The following is a 17,405-nucleotide window of genomic DNA, read 5'->3' as shown; positions in this document are numbered from 1 at the left end:
TCCACGATACAAACTTTAAAGTTATCCTTGTTAATACATGAACATCAACAACACTGTGAAGTGAAAACATGTTTTGTGTAATTCAATCGTGTGAAATTATCTTTGACATAGCAAGGATCACGTTACCTTTACATCCGAGGTATCTCTCTGGCAGTTCTTCCAGGAGATAGAGACGGCTGCGAAGCTCCTTGAGGCGTGGTCAAACTTCCCTCCTTGAAGATTCAAGAAGTACGTTGTGTATGGCTCCTTCAGGTGGAAAGGGGAAACAACTAATGTTGGTTACATTATCAATACAACATACATAAGAAGGATTTGAAACTTTGCATGGTGGAAATACGATATGGAAAGGTTTACGGTAACACCATGTAATGACTGTCTCTAAATGAGTTGGGGTGGTTCTGAAAAGAACCAGTGATTTCAACTCGACGTTCTGATCAGTATGCTCTGATCATCTTCTGGAGATAGCATGTGAAAAAGAACGCATGAATCTATCACCCTGTAGGGACTTTCTTAGACGTCAGGGAGATGGAACAACATTAAACAGTTTTCTTGGGACTATTTGATAAAAAAATATCAATGAATTCTTTTTGATAACTAGCCATTATTTACCCCTACTCCTATGAAGTAAACAAACAAACAAACAAACAAACAAACAAACAAACAAACAAACAAACAAACAAACAAACAAACAAACAAACAAACAAACAAACATATCACAACTTTACATTGGCTATGTAAAATGATGGAGGACAACCAATGTCACTTTTCGTTACTTTGTATCGGATCTCAAAGTGCGAAATGAACTGTTTAAGGGAAACTGATTTGTTAAATTTACTTAGTCATATTCCCTTTCTGTTTATTAATAAATAATAATAATAAAGAACACTTAATATAACGGCGGTAACCATTTTACAAAGGCCTCATGGTGTTTGAGGAGAAAAAAAAACATCAAATGAACTGACTCAATCATTTCAGAAATTTCTTTCAAGAAACTAAGAAGACACCCTCTAAATCGCAACCTTGGCCTTAGCAACAAATAATAACATGTCAATAGTTGTTAAACACCTCTGAAAACGTTGATGTAAAAATACAGATGATGAGCTGTTTTAAACCGATATGACCTGACCGTTCAGGGTCACGTCTGTTCCTCCCATATGTGATTACAGCTTATTTAGCTTTGACAAAGTTGACAACGATAGTCCCCCTAAGTCCATTGCCTTAGCCCGACTGTGAATCTGTTCTAAATTAGTCACCTGATCTGGTTTAGGGAGAAATTAAAAAGTTTACAAATCTGAAGTCTCCACTAAAGACAGTTTTCATCATGAGCTTAAACAAACAAAAGGAAACTGAATGGTTACATTTTCATGGATTTGGGGTTGACAAAATTGACAAGATAGGGATTTGGACCAGAGATGCTGTAGGTACCCGCTAAATGTGATGGATTCTACACTCCAGTGAAAATACCATGAAATTTTTTGTCCCTTTTTTTCTCAGCAAGTAGACACACGTCTATTCACCTGAAACTTTCAAAAGTGAATTTTATTGTATCTTTTATGATAATTTGCTTATTAATCAGTATTCTTTTAACGGAATTCCAAACGATGACTCCTCAAGAATACTAATCTTCTAGTACGCTCAACTAAATGAGCCAATTCAGAATGAGCCAATTCAGGATGAATGCCATTGTGGAGTAGTGAGTCCCATAATGGAACGATGAAACCTTTTTTTCTCTCCTTTCTCTCGATCAGCATTACGTTGACAGAAACTGAACCATGACCCAAACTGTACACCCTGACTCCTCAAACCTACAATTCTCCTCATACGCCAAACTAAATGTAAAAAATAAATGTACCAACTCTCTTGAGCCAATTCAGGATAGATGCCACTGTGGAGTAGTGAGTCCCATAATGGAACTGTGGAACCTTTTTTTCTCTCCTTTCTCTCGATCAGCATTACGTTGACAGAAACTGAACCATGACCCAACCTGTACACCCTGACTCCTCAAACCTACAATTCTCCTCATACGCCAAACTAAATGTACAAAATAAATGTACCAACTCTCTTGAGCCAATTCAGGATAGATGCCACTGTGGAGTAGTGAGTCCCATAATGGAACGGTGGAACCTTATTTTCTCTCCTTTCTCTCGATCAGCATTACGTTGACAGAAACTGAACCATGACCCAACCTGTACACCCTGACTCCTCAAACCTACAATTCTCCTCATACGCCAAACTAAATGTACAAAATAAATGTACCAACTCTCTTGAGCCAATTCAGGATGAAGCTAATGTGGAGTAGTGAGTCCCATAATGGAACGGTGGAACCTTTTTTTCTCTCCTTTTCTCTTGATCAGCATTACGTTGACAGAAACCGAATGATGACCCAACCTTTACACCCTGACTCCTCAAACCTACAATTCTCCTCATACGCCAAACTAAATGTACAAAATAAATGTACCAACTCTCTTGAGCCAATTCAGGATGAAGCTAATGTGGAGTAGTGAGTCCCATAATGGAACGGTGGAACCTTTTTTTCTCTCCTTTTCTCTTGATCAGCATTACGTTGACAGAAACCGAATGATGACCCAACCCTGACTCCTCAAACCTACAATTCCCCTAACACTCCCAAATAATTGTACGATATATATTTACCATTCTCATGCGCCAATTCAGGTTGAATGCAAATGTGGAGTTGTGAGTCACATAGTGGAATGGAGGAATATTTTTTGAACATTTTTCCTCTTGACTAGCATTACGTTGACAGAAACTGAATGATGACCCTACCTATAAACCCAGACTCATCTCACCTACTAATCTTCTAGTTCGCCAAACCAAATATACGATACATTTACCATTCTCATGAACCAATTGAGTAGCGAGTTCCATTATGAAATGTTTATATATTTTTTTATAACTTTTCCTCTTGATCAGCATCACATTGACAGAAACGAAACGATGACCCAACCTTTTAAACCCACACTCATCTCACCTACTAATCTTCTAGTTCGCCAAACCAAATGTACGATATACTGACCGTTACTAAAGAGAGGTTTGCGATAACACCATTTGAATATCTCTTTTGAGTAGTGTTGGTTCTGAAAAGAAAGATATATTTACCATTCTCATGAGCCAGTTCAGAGTGAATGCCATTGTGGAGTAATGAGTCCCGTAATGGAATGGTGGTATCTTATCATCCTCCCAGTTCTCGTATCGCTCCTGGAAGAAGGATCGGCGACTCGGGTTCAACGCTCCCACCGGCTGAAAAGAGAGTTCAATTCAAAATGTTTAGTAGAGTAAAAAAAAGACCAAGAATAGACCTCTAGCATTGGCTGCCATAGCTGACGAAGCGTGCAAGTGTGAAGAGCTAACATTGGCCGAGAGTCACCAAGGCACGTACACATGTAAGAAAATTAAAATTTTAAGCGGTACAGGCCAACAAAAAAAAACAAAGAATTGTCCTCATTTAGTGGTCGCAACCGAAGCCCTGTTCACAACGTCAACCCAGTGTGTTTATAATAATTTAATCATTTGGGGGGCTAATCATCCTTACTAGCAGCTAAGAGCTGAATTGCGAAGGACGTGGCTACAACGTGTTCGAGAAGCAGGCATGCAAGGAAGGGCGCCTTTGGCTGCAAACCACATCAACCCATTATGACCACGGAGCACAGCCAAGATCGAAAGTGTTTGATTTTTCCCGAAAAAGGAAAACCGGATGATCTGGAAAACCATCGTGGCACAGCAGAGAACCAACGAACAACTCAACTCACAAAGGCCCTGGCCAGGAATCGAACCGGGTCACCTTGGTGAGAGGCAAGCGCTTTACGCACAAGCCAACCATGCCACCCTCATTGTGTTTGGAAGGTGCTCAATTTCGGACTCCGTATCTCCACCGATCTTATCTTGATGTAGTTAAGAGGTCTATGTCCTCTATTAGGGCATGGAATTCTCCAGTATAACACATCAGGTATGATCTGTGCCCAATTTCATAGAGCTGCTTAAGCAGAAAATATTGCTTAACAATTTTCTGCTAAGCACAACTAAGCAGGATACCAGTCACATTTTGTACTATAAAATGGTATTTTAGCTGGTAACTTTAATCTGCTAAGCATAATTTGTTTGTGCTTAGCAACTTAAAATTGGGCTCTCATGGTCTTAAGCACAAAGCAGTGGACAGCAAAGCTGAATCTGGATTGGGCAACAGTAGAAAAAAAAGGTGGAATATCTCCGTAAACACCAATAATTGGTGCCATCATCGATGAAACTTGCAAGCGTGAAGAGCTATAATGGACCCTTCCCATGAAATATGCTAATTACGTTCACGCAATTTTCCCTCATTTTGCCAACCAAAACGTTAGTGCGTATGCGCTATGTGCAATTTACATATTTCATGGGAAGGGTCTATTGGCTGAGAGTTGTGCACAGCGCGTACACGCATGCTCGTTTCCATTGTTTGTCCTAAAAGATGGCAGCCAGTGCAAGGGATCTACACGCCTTCACATTTAACTTAAACTGCTCATCCATGACACTCCCTGAAGGGTGACATGAAGTTTGCTACCAGGCACGCTCAGTGGTCTAGTGGTTCTGACAACGGACAATCTCACCTGAGTGATTTGCCTGTGGATTTCTTTTTTTACTGGACTTGGGGGAAAGTACCGAGTATACAGTGCTCAACACAAAGCGAGCCACTCCCCATCCATTGAAATGTCTCATTTGATCAGCGTCTCAAATAGCTTAGCTCTACTAATTCAAATTCCTACATGTATCTGCCCCACTTCACGTGCCGATCCCTGTTGCATACTGTGGGCAGCGGTGTGCAGGCGAGTTTCGAGCGCCTTAAAACCAGAATGCTCAGGGCAGGTTTAGCTTGTTATCCTTGGAGGGTAGTCCCACCTAGGAGACTCTGATTTCAAACGTGGGTCCCCAGTGATGGAGACAGAGCATGATAATGATGATGCCTGTGATATTTTTTATCCCCGATGCAAATTTAACATCTCTTATATCATTGCGGTACCCGCTGCCAAAACATAGGATTCGAACTGCCTCTAGCTACCGGGCAACCTCGGTAGTCTAGTTGGTAATACACTGCTCTAGAATTGCAAGGGTCGTGGGTTTCGAATCCCACCACAGTAACTCGCCTGTGATATTTTTTCACAGGACTCGGGAAAGTACTACAGTGAGAGTATACAGTGCTAAGACACATCGGTGTATGGGTAAAAACCAAAAATTAATATTAACCATCACCTTTGAAAGATCTCTGTAGTTACTTGGTAGAGTCAGGTCTAACTCTTCACAATCATAGTTGGTGATCACCCACGGAAAAATTGGGTACTGATTCAGATCATTGTAGCCTCGACCTAAATATAAACAACAATATAAAAACAGTTATCAGAAAGGAGGATATAGGAATACAAACAGTATTTACTATGAATGTTCATATAGCGCCAAACTCCGCCTAAAAAGATGCTCAATTTACCTTACAAAACCATAGATAAAGATGCAAAAAGTAAGCCAATAAAAAAGTTTTTACTACATTAAACTTTATCATGTGTTTTTTAAAAACACATGATAATATTTAATAACCAAAAAACCGAGACATGGATCCTGGATCTATTTTACATAGCTATCTTTCGTAACTTTTTAGACAATCACAGCAATTCATCTTCGGTTATTAACCTTAAAGCAACGAGCATGGCCTCATCCTAATACCAAAATGTCACTTCTAGCAAAGCACTTAAGATGTTTATGCATGCTTAAGTAAGATTTGTAAACAACATGTTCTGACGTCATACCTTGCTCATGAGTCTCTCGATTTAAAAATGAGTAATTGATTCCTACAAAATAACAGCTACAATAGAAAGGCATTTAAAGGCTGTGGACACTATTGGTAATTACTCAAAACAATTATTATCATAAACCCTTTCTTGATTACGAGTAGTAATTTTCCACAAATTTTATTTTGAGACCTCAAATTAAGGTTTTGAGGTCTCAAAATCAAGCATCTGAAATCACACAACTTCGTGTGACCATGGTGCGAGAAGGGTGTTTTTTTCTTTCATTAATATCGCGCAACTTCGACGACCAGTTGAGCTCAAATTTTCACAGGTTTGTTATTTTATGCATGTGTTGAGATACACCAACTGTGAAGACTAGTCTTTGACAATTACCAATAGTGTCCAGTGTCTTTAAGCTGTCAGCGCGATGATACATCGATGATGACACTGTTACTTACATCAACGTAACTAATAAAACAGAAGAGTGATGGTTTGAGATAGCGAGTGGATCCTGAGTGCTTTAACACTCGGAATCTAAGAGCACGGAAACAAAATAGCTACGAGTACGCTCAGAAAGGTTGAGGCCCCAAGATATTGGAGGATAATTCAAGCCGACAACCACCACCCCCACATCACCTAAACAAACTCAAAATAGCAAGTAAATCATAACTAAGAGTGTCCAAACAATAATCATGTGTGCCTGCTTCAAGACATGAAGAGTGCAAACATTATTCTCCTGAGATTGAATAGGTACGTCATGATCTTATTCACTTTGACATTTCAGCAGGTGTCCTTTTTAAAAACAAATTTTTCGATTACTTGTTTGAGAAAATAACATTGTATGTGTTTTGTTGCAATGCCTGGCGAAGTATAAATGTATACTTGTGATAACACCATGTGTAATATCTACTTCACGGTGTAGATTTGTATTTTGAGAACTTGTCTTGCCAATTGTTTTACTGCTGCGGAGTAGATTTTGGAATTCGGTAGACTACATGTACTGAAAAGAACTCTCCTGTTTATTAACTACAACCTGGGGCGAGAGCTTTTTTTCGGCCAGGACTACTACCTTTCCATAGCGGATTCAAGGGGTCATTTTTTAACTTCACTGCTGTGCAGTGGGTTCTAATACACATATTGACTGGCATAATTCGGTAACTAGTATACGTCTATTCCCACGAGGGACTTTATGTGACCACTCACATGCCCAAGGGGGGATAGACGTACACTAGTTACCGAATTATGCCAGTCAATATGTGTTTTATAACACAGCTCGGTCTTAAAGGTCAAATAAGAACTGAAAAGGAGTTTTGTAGTTGTTGTTCACGGTTCAAGTCAAGAGAGGGCGCTGTTACCGCGGGCACTATATTTAAAGACTTTTGCCCGCTCTGGTACTATTCCCGCAAAACACGCGCGCGCGATCACTAGCCTATATTAGTTCATCCCCAAGATCGTGTTTCAGCCAGCCAGAATACAGAACGAGCAAGAGGTGTGTTATAAATATAATTAATTGTTGCAAAATGCCAATAGGACCTGTGATATTATTGCAACAAAAAGTTATAGTCAGAGGAATTGATCCAAGCAGAGTCTTTTTTGCTGAAGCAGGCCTGGAAATTCACCTTCGAAGGAGCAAGGACATTTTCTTTCTGCAAAGGGCACTTCCCTTGGAAAATCAATGGGAAACTTTTGAAGGGGCACCAAGGCCAACCAACACCAGGAGCAATGAAGGCCATGGCCTCCGTCGAAAGACCCGATGTCGAGGGTTAAAAGAGAACGACTCTGCTAGGGTTGAAGCGTCAGGCCATCAACTTTTTTGTGCAAATACTTGTTTGGATGTTGTTGTTTCTTTCTTACCGGCTATAGTGTTCAGATACATCAGATACTCAAAGTTTGTGATCTCTCTCCTCTGCCATGCCTGTGTCATGTTGGATGCCTTGAAGAGTTGCCGAGGGGTTGCCAAGGAAACGCGTCTGTGGAATTACAAATTGATTTGTTGATTATATTGGAAAATCTCTGACTCACAAATCTTAATTTGAACTTGGAGCCCATATTTAGCAATAACCTTTAAAAAATATATATATAAACAAGCACAATTTTAAATAATTCTTCCTTAAAGTTTAAATGCGTCTGTGGAATAATAACAAATTGATTTGTTGATTACATTAGAAAATGAGTGGCTCTTAAAACTAATTTTTACCTTGGAGCCTCTCTTTAAAAATTATTATTTCAAAACAAACAAACACGATTTTTTAACATTTATTCCTTCAAGTTTAATAACTTAAAAGTGAATGTATACATTTGGTAATCACTTAAAAAACATTAACAGCAATGAAAACCTTTGGTAAGAAGCCTACAGCAGGGTTGATAGTATAAGCATTTTGAGAAACATTTGAAACAATGTGGTTTTGTAAACTTTTTACAGTTTTAATGTCTAAAAAATTTAAACTCTGAGAAGTGTACAGCATAACGCTTCCTGCGTGGTCATATTCGCTCTGGATTTTCAGCGATATCACAAACATGTAACCACCTTTTTAAATAAAGTGTTCAGATGTTAGTTTTATTGTACACATGTACATTTATATAGTATTAAAACAACCAAACGGTAAAAAAAAAAAAAAAGGTAAACTTTGCCTTTAATAAAATTTGGTTGTTGTTAGCTAATCTAAATTTAAATTGTTTGAGCACACTGTTTTCAAATGAGATTAGGTTTTGAATTCTTGAGCAAAGAGTCAGACATGCCTTGCATCCATGTCTACCATTTGAGAAGAGTTCTCCGTCTGCATTTTAATCAGATTTGAAAGCGGATCTGAATCCGTGCTTACCTTGAGGGCGGTATGCCATACTTGAGCCCAACACCGACCCGAGGCAGGGCATGCACAACTTTCTTGACGGTAGCTTTGTTTGGTAGGTTGAACATCACGGATGCTGCAAGATTAGAAGAAATCGTCAACAATTTTAGAAAACCATGAATTAAAAATATCACTGTTTAACATCATGAAAGTATCCCTGATTTTTCAATACTGACAAGGGTCAAATTTCATAAAGCTACTAAAGCAGAAAACACTGCTTAAAAAATACCTGCTTATCGATAATGAGCAGGATACCAAAATTTGTGTCAAAATTTGTGATGTGATTTGGCATTTTGGCTGGTAACCTTATTCTGGTAAGCATAGTTTTGTTTTACTTAGCTTATTTTTGTGCTTAAGCAGCTCTATGAAATTTGGCCAAGGTTTTGCAAAGGTCATGGGTTCGAGTAATATGCCTGTAATTTGTTTTTCTTCACAGAACTTGAGTAAGTACTGAGTATACAAAGGGTTAAACCAAATAATATTATTTATCCTTATGCAATTTTAACATCTATTAAAAGGTTTTGCAACAACTTCATTTGTAGATCAGCCGGATGCCAGTTGTTCAAATACTTATGAGTTGGCACCAAAGGGCTAACTCAATAAAAGCTCACTTTTAAAAATATTATTAATTTGTAAAAAAAAACAAAAAAAAATTGACTCCTATGGGGTTTGCTTTTTGTACTAATCTGTCATTCTTGATCTATGTTTATAAAATTGGAAAAAATATATATATTTGGTTCAATCAGTCAGCTGGCCATAGAGGGGGTAATTAGGTTGTTCAATCCACACTTTTTATGATGCCTCATTTCTGGTGTCACTGAATACAGTTGACAGGGGACCAGTTGGTCTTTGACATGCCTCTTTTGATAGGTCTGCGTACATCTCTAAACCAAATTGGACTATCAATATAAACCACAAGGGAAACTGACTGGGTAAACTTTGAAATGATTTTGGGGGTTGAACAAAGAATTGACTGGAGTCTAGTTAAATTAGCCATATCTATTTGGAGATTTCAAAGTTCCTGGGCTAATGATCGAACAGTTATTAGGCATTTTGGTGGAAAATGGCATGGCGGGTACACTACAGGAATGAGGTTGGCCTTAGAACAATGTCACTCGAGGCAAAATTCCAGGCAACCTCCAAGAAGAGACTTCATTCACATTTGCATGTTCACACACTTTTCTTGGGGACAGTAAGACATTTTTTTGAAAAATGAACTGTAGTTGGTTGCCTCCAAGTTGCCCCGTGTGACAAGGTTCTTAGAAGTCTACTTACTTCTGTTTGCCAAGAAGATCTCCAACGCCGTATTCTGGAGAAGGTATCTCCTGGAGAACACTGCTCGGATGTCGTTGAAATGCCATCTTCCATGCAGACCCTCTGTGTATGAAAGAACCTGGAATCAAACAGTCAAAGAAGGAACAAACAATTAGAACTCTAGTTCAACTTTCACTCAAACACAAGGCCTTGTTTCATGGAGCTGCGTAAGCAGAAAGTTTTGCTTAAAAATTTTTTGCTTAGCAAAGAGGATACCAGTCAAAATGATACATTTAACATGGTATTTTGACTGGTAACCTTGTTCTGGTAAGCATGATGCTGCTGTGCTTAGCTACTTCTTGTGCTTAAGCAGCTCTATGAAATTTGGCCCCCGGCCAGTTGTACACCACCCTGGCCAGTTGTACGCCACCTAGTGATAACATTGATAAATGGTTAATTGCACACATAAACTGGACAACAACTGTATACTTACCTTACAATTAAGGAATACACATCCAGCCATAAAAGAAAGAAACCAAAATCTACAAACAAACTTACCTTGGAATCAGAAAAAAAAGGCTTTGGTCAATCAAAAACGACTTCTCTGAAATCAAGAGAACTACCACTTAGGGCAACTGAAAACAGAAACCATAGATAAGAATTCCTATAACAACTTGTAATTGGCAATATCAGGTTGTGTAAGATATACTGTCACTCATTAAAACCTCTGACGGCAAGCTAGGCAGTCCCCCCACAATACTACACCCAAGCAAGCCAAGAGACTTGTCAATCCAAGTAACTGATCCCAGAACACAAACAGCGCCGACCTCCTTGGGGTACAGTCCACAGAGAGAGCCTTCCGGGTGGAGTGGGAGTTTCGTATTTAAGAAGGTACTCTTGGCATATACCCAGTTTGGTTTTGGTTATCCTAGAAAACAAACATCTCCCGAGGTGGACCGAGTGATTTTTTGAGAGATAGGTGCTGTCACTTTGACAGGGTTGTATTTGTTTACTAGTGGAGTCTAATACAGACCATGTGTTTATGGGTAAGGTGTGGTTTACCTGAAGTGGGATGATATCATCCTGATGATGATAGGGGAGGGTTGTTGATGGACCGGAGAAGATGCACGGGCAAAGCTGACCTGTATGGTTCTGTATTTACCTGTTTGCTTAAGATAATCATACCCCGTGCTCCTGCTGGTGCTGGCGCCAGCCTCATACAGTGCGTCTGGCATAGGGTTTCCAGAAATGTCAGCGGCAGGGCCTGCGGCCGCTCAGGAGCCAGCACGACACCCTAATTCGACGGGCTCTTTCTCTGTCATGTCCAATTTGAGCCAATCTAATTTTGAGAGACACTGATATGAAAGTGATCTTGTCGGTGGGACAGAGGGGCGCACGGATGTGGCTACTGAGGGGGGTAAAATTGCAGCACCGGGACATTGTGCAATGAGATGCGGTGTTGCGCTTTGATGACGACTACGTTACGATCACCCTGCGCCAAGAGTTGATTGGTTTTGATTGAAATTGCTGCCTGCGCTGCGGCTACAACGATGACCTATACACAACTCGCATGACCCCTGTCCACCTGGCACTTTGCATGCAAACATGAAACCTGTCTTTTGGGATCGTACACACAAGTGAATTGCGTATCTATTGTAGTGCCAAACGCCTTTAAAAAGTAGTCAAGTTATTTGTATTTGATAAATCTACCTTTACATAAATAAGAACAAAATGTGTATTTTATAATGGTTATATGCCCAAGTTCCGACATTTCTATGTTTTGACACCCCAAATGGTTTTACCTAACCCGACCCTAACCCGATCCAACCCAAACCCTATACCTAACCATACCCATAGAAAATCAAACATCTAATCCTAACCCCACCCTTACCCAAGCCAACCCTATCCCTACCCTTACCCAACGCTAATCCTAACCATGTACCGAACCCCACCCTAACCCTAACCCTAATCATAATCATAACCCTAACCCAACCTACAACCCTAACCCCAATCCTAAACCCTATTAAATTTTAGTGTTCAGATAACCAGGGGTCATCGGAATATATAGGGTTGTAGGAACATACAGCAGTTACCTTTTAGAATTTTTTTCAAAATATCAAGATATTTAAGATATTGGCTAGACCGAGCCATTATAAAATGGTCAAACAATTAACTATTGCAATAAAGCTAACATTTCTTCTAGTCACTGAACAGGAGTCCCATTTTGTGTACCAACTGTAACTATTGTAACTGTTTCAATTATCTGCTTCCATGAGATATAAAATTTAAAAAAACATTGGCTCATTTCAAATTCTTAAAGATATTTTAAATACAGAATAGGTAGAGTTGACAAAATAGTCACAGACAGTGTTCATATTTTGTGTGATCAATCATATATGAAATAACAAACCTGTGAAAATTCAGGTTTAATCCGTTGCGCGAGTCAGTAGAAAATAAGGATCAACCATTCACAATTTTCAGCAATAAGGCTTAAAATATTGTCCTTGAAATCAGCTGTTGCCTTTTATAAGGCTTTCAGACACTCTTTTCTTTAATATGACTGCATCTAAGATGAAAGCATTTCGCAGAAATAAAACTGATTCTAGTATGAACTTAATAATCAGTCAGCTGTCGCACACAGTTTTTCTTGAATATGACTTCATTTAAGAGGGAAATATTTCACAGAAAACAAATTGTTCTAGTATGAATTTCATAATCAGTAAGCTTTCAGACTAAGATTAAGCCATGATATTTTTCGTCCTAACAAATCCTGTATGTTTAGTGTATGAACAATTTGAAACAGAATCTCTACCAAATACATTTAAATTGTCAGTGTTTTGGTAAAGATCAAAACAAAGACCTGGAACTCAAACTCTGCCAACAAAGAACTTGCCGCTGACAAATAACAGAAGTGCGTTACTACCATGAGCATAAAGTTCATTATTTTCAAGTTCAACACAGTATGTCATTTTGCCCCTACTGCTTATTTTGCTAGTGGCTAGGTAGTCACCCACCAACGACCCCACATCGGGTGCTTTAATTACAGCCCACCTGGAAAATTGTGCTGGACACAAGTTACAGCTGGCCATGTAAGGCTCCACTGATTGCAATAAGACGTTTTGCGAGTTGGAGTTAAAATTTGTCTGGTACGATGGCTTGCTTTAGTCCCAAGTTACTGATGAAATTTGTATTCCTAAGACTATAGACCAGTCTATAATTGTTGATAAACAAACCAGGCTAGTTGGCATGGCTGGCCATGTAAGGGTCCAGTGATTACAATAAGATGTTTTGCGAGTTGGAGTTGAATGTTGTCTTGTACAATGGCTTGCTTTAGTCCCAAGTTACTGCTGAAATTTGTATTCCTAAGACTATAGACCAGTCTATAATTGTTGATAAACAAACCAGGCTAGTTGGCATGGCTGGTCATGTAAGGGTCCAGTGATTACAATAAGATGTTTTGCAAGTTGGAGTTGAATGTTGTCTTGTACAATGGCTTGCTTTAGTCCCAAGTTACTGCTGAAATTTGTATTCCTAAGACTATAGACCAGTCTATTGTTGATAAACAAATCAGGCTGGTTGGCATGGACGCCCATGTTGGTCATGTAAGGCTCCAGTGGTTACAATGTTAAGATGTTTTGCAAGTTGGAGTTGAATATTTTCTTGTACAATGACTTGCTTTATAAGTCACAAGTTTTTTTTCTTTCTTTTCTTCTTCAATCTTTAACAGGAGTTTTTCAAAACAGTTTTGTAGAGGTAAACTGCCCTCCGATTACAATAATCCAACTTTGGTTAGTTGCTACTTTTGAAAATTCATTTAAGGAATGAAAAGTCCATAATTTGACTGTGTAACTGTCAACTGAAAATCCGCTGTAGCTAAGAGGGTGTCCCATTCAGAGATTAATAACAACCAAGTTAACAAAACATTTGTTTCTTTAGGAAAAGTCTACCTTTTATAAACAGCTAAAAAGAAAAGTCAACTCTGAGGAATTTGATTAAATTTTCTTTTTTTTATTTGGAGTGCATCGACTTCCAAATTCTGAAAGCCATTCAACGCCTCGCCAATTCTTAAAATTATTTCCCGGCGACTCTCCTTTCAAAATATGGCTTTCAAGCTAAATGCAAATAGCCCAGGGTTTTTACATGTAAAGTTATTCACAGCTCCTCTGGGCCATTGTTGAGTAGCCGGCCCAAACTAAAAAGACATCAACTTGAAATTAATTTGATGCCCTGTAAACTGCCTGGGGGCGATTTCGCGAACCAAGAATGAAGCTTTCAATACGCTCAGCCCACCCAATACAAAAAAAAACCTGATTGCTTTATAAACATCGCAAAAGAGTCTCAGAAAAGAACCCGACTAGTTTTTTTATTTTTGGAATGCCAGGTCAGGGGGAATAAATGTTACAGCCTCCAAATCATCTGACTGCAATTGGATAATGAAAGCAATCGCTTGTGTCGATCAACGGTATATAGTTATCCCGCCATCTCAAAGAGGAGTTGGCATTTTTTCGGGGGCCTGCTCATAATGAAATCAATTTAGCAGAGTACGGACAACTACATACACACAAAATGTCAGCTGCGAAGCTCTGTTTGTGTGTCATATTACTACTTGCCAGCATACTGGGCACAGTGTGACACTTTCATCAAGCCAGCCGCTCCTCGGCTGCTCGTTGCGTTGTTTGATATTACCTCGAGCCCGTCCTCAAACTTCTGGAGCCATTTAACAGAAACAGAGACACAGTCATTTATATACAAGACACATGGATGATGACTTGAACAAATGGCACTGCCCTTTTTTCTTGAAGTCCGAACAAAAGAGAAATTAATTGCGTTGTGGCTGCTAATCAAGTTGTTTTTGTATGACCTTCCAAATAAATTTAGGTCCAAGTCGCAGGAAAATTAATTACCGAGACATCTGATACTCAATACAAAAAGATAATTAATTATTATGGCGTACTGATCAACAACTGTTGGTTACAAAACAATACCCTTTGCCAAAACAGAAAAGCCTGCAATATATATCTCAGTTGGTGAAACAAAAGCAGTGAGTAATTAACTTGTATTCAAATGTCTGTATAATACAAAGGTTAAAGTCATTATCAAGGTAAATATATATCCATCAACACTCATCCATACATTCTTTAATTTCTAGAGATGGATAAATCACATGTAATATTTCCACTCATCAAACTCAACCCAATGGGAGACTTTGGGACGCTAGGTGGCAGCAGACTTACCAGGTAAATGTCCATTGTTTACTTAGTTCTGAGCGGGCGCACATGATCAAGTACAATGGATTTTACCTGGTAAGTATGCTGCCACCAAGCGTCCCAAAAGTCTCCCATTGGCACAGACTTTAACTTTCTAAAAGGTCATTGAAACAAACCGTTGAAAAACTAGCTCTCACTACATTGGTAGCTCTGTAATATATCTCAGGGTATGAAACAAAAACACGCAGTAATTAACTTATATTCAAATGTAATATGTGTTTAAAGGAAAACGTTGCCTTGGATCGGACGAGTTGGTCTATAAAAAGCGTTTCTAACCGTTTTTTTTTATAAAATGCATATGGTTGGAAAGATGTTTTAAAAGTAGAATACAATGATCCACACAAATTTGCCTCGAAATTGCATGGTTTTCCTTTTACTGTGCGAACTAACACGGTCGGCCATTTATGGGAGTCAAAAATTTGACTTCCATAAATGGCCGACCGTGTTAGTCGACGAGGTAAAAGGAAAACCGTGCAACTTTGAGGCATGTTTGTGTCGAACGATATATTCTACTTTTATAACATCTTTCTACACATATGCATTTTATAACAAACGGTTAAAAATGCTTTTCAAAGACCAACTCGACCGATCCAAGGCAACGTGTTCCTTTAATACAATGGTTATCACAAAGTCATTATCAATGTAAACTTATATCTACCAACACACGTCCATACATGCTTCATTTCTTGAGATAGATAAATCAGCTGTGATATTTACACTCATCAAGTTCATATCAATTGGTGTAGACTTAAAATTTTCCAAAAGGTCATCAAAACAGAGAAACTAGCTCTAATTACAGTGGTATCGCTCCAGACTACCACACAGAGTTTAAAGACAATAAAAGGCAATATATACCTCAGTGTATGAAACAAAAGCAGGGAGTAATTAACTTGTATTCAAGTGTAATATGTGTTTAATACTTAATCACAAAGTCATTATCAATGGTAAATATATATCCACCAACACACGTCCATACATTCTTAATTTCTTGAGATAGATATATCACCTGTGATATTTCCACTCATCAAATTCAAAATCAATTGGCGAGACTTAAAATTTTCAAAAGGTCATCGAAACACACTTCATTAGAAACTATAGCTTTACAGACAGCCGTAGCTCCAGAGTACCACACAGAGTTTAAAGACAAAAAAACCTGCAACATATATCTCGTTGTAGGAAACAAAAGCATGTGTGTAATTAAGTTAATATTATATGTGTATAATACAAAAAAGTCATTATCAATGTAAATATATATCCATCAACACAGGTACGCACATTCTTTATTTCTAATTTCCACTAATCAACCAAAGAGATATCTGAATCAATTGGCGCGGTCTAAAACTTTTCAAAGGTCATCGAAACAGAGAAACTAGCTCTAATTACAGCACTATAGCTCCAGACTACCACACAGAGTTTAAAAAGACATCCCATCTTCAAGTCAAGTCCCATGTGATTAGATCAAGTCAAGTGGAACACTATATGCCTCAACAGTACAATTTCATCTCTGAAATATGACAGTGCAAACCAGGTGGCACCGAGTTTACAGCGAGAACCGCCGAGCCTTACTGTTAGATGTATCATACTTTTTAATTAAGTCTTTCTCTTACTGCCACTACATGCACCTGATGACACAGTTAAGCTGTCTCAACCAAACTTTAATATCTGTATTTCTAATAATGATATCCGTTTTTAGTGTTAGCTTCACGACGCCATCCCAAAATGTTTATTTTTGGAGCAATCATGGTAGATGCGCTTAAACCCTACCGTTACATTACAGGGTGGGACTAGGTTTATAGAAGTGGCTAGGAGTCTGTATATGTTTCCAAGGCTTTGGCGTAAACCACTTTGGGACATTATGACGATGGCTCGTTTAAAAGAAGACGGACGAACCAAACAAATAAATTAGCGAGTTGTTGACAGAAAGGTCTTCTGCCCACTTGTTACAAGGGTATGTACTTTTTGGAGGTGAACATTTCTGATGTTCCGATGTATAGCTAATTGAAAATGGGAACATTAATAAACTTCATATGACAAGAAAGTTAGTGGTAGCACTTTAAGACCACATACAAGAAACTACATGAGCTTGTAGCAACAACTACTTGTATCTGATGGAGTAAATTGTTTCTGTAATTAGTTAGTCTTAAAGTGTATAACACTTGCTTTATCTATAAGACAATCTCTATCATTAACTTCATATTGCACATAATGCACACAAAGAGACAAAAATATCAATCGCTCACGGTGCACAAGACAATCTGACTATG

The 17,405-nt window shown here is 38.6% G+C and overlaps 1 protein-coding gene across 7 annotated transcripts in view; it reads right to left on the bottom strand.

The window, feature by feature from the left end:
* LOC139936110 (neurobeachin-like) overlaps positions 1–17,405 on the bottom strand; it is a 277,304-nt gene that overhangs the window by 19,744 nt on the left and 240,155 nt on the right. For all 7 annotated transcript variants that reach the window (XM_071930832.1, XM_071930837.1, XM_071930836.1 and 4 more), the window contains 6 exons: positions 9,896–10,013; positions 8,594–8,696; positions 7,626–7,741; positions 5,242–5,354; positions 3,118–3,258; positions 127–246 (listed from right to left, as the gene is read on the bottom strand). In XM_071930832.1, coding sequence (XP_071786933.1) covers positions 127–246; positions 3,118–3,258; positions 5,242–5,354; positions 7,626–7,741; positions 8,594–8,696; positions 9,896–10,013 — 711 coding nt within the window. The remainder of the gene's footprint in view (positions 1–126; positions 247–3,117; positions 3,259–5,241; positions 5,355–7,625; positions 7,742–8,593; positions 8,697–9,895; positions 10,014–17,405) is intronic.

This window comes from Asterias amurensis, chromosome 4, assembly GCF_032118995.1.
Source record: "Asterias amurensis chromosome 4, ASM3211899v1".
Lineage (NCBI taxonomy): Eukaryota > Metazoa > Echinodermata > Asteroidea > Forcipulatida > Asteriidae > Asterias > Asterias amurensis.
This window is presented reverse-complemented; position numbering and strand designations above follow the sequence as displayed.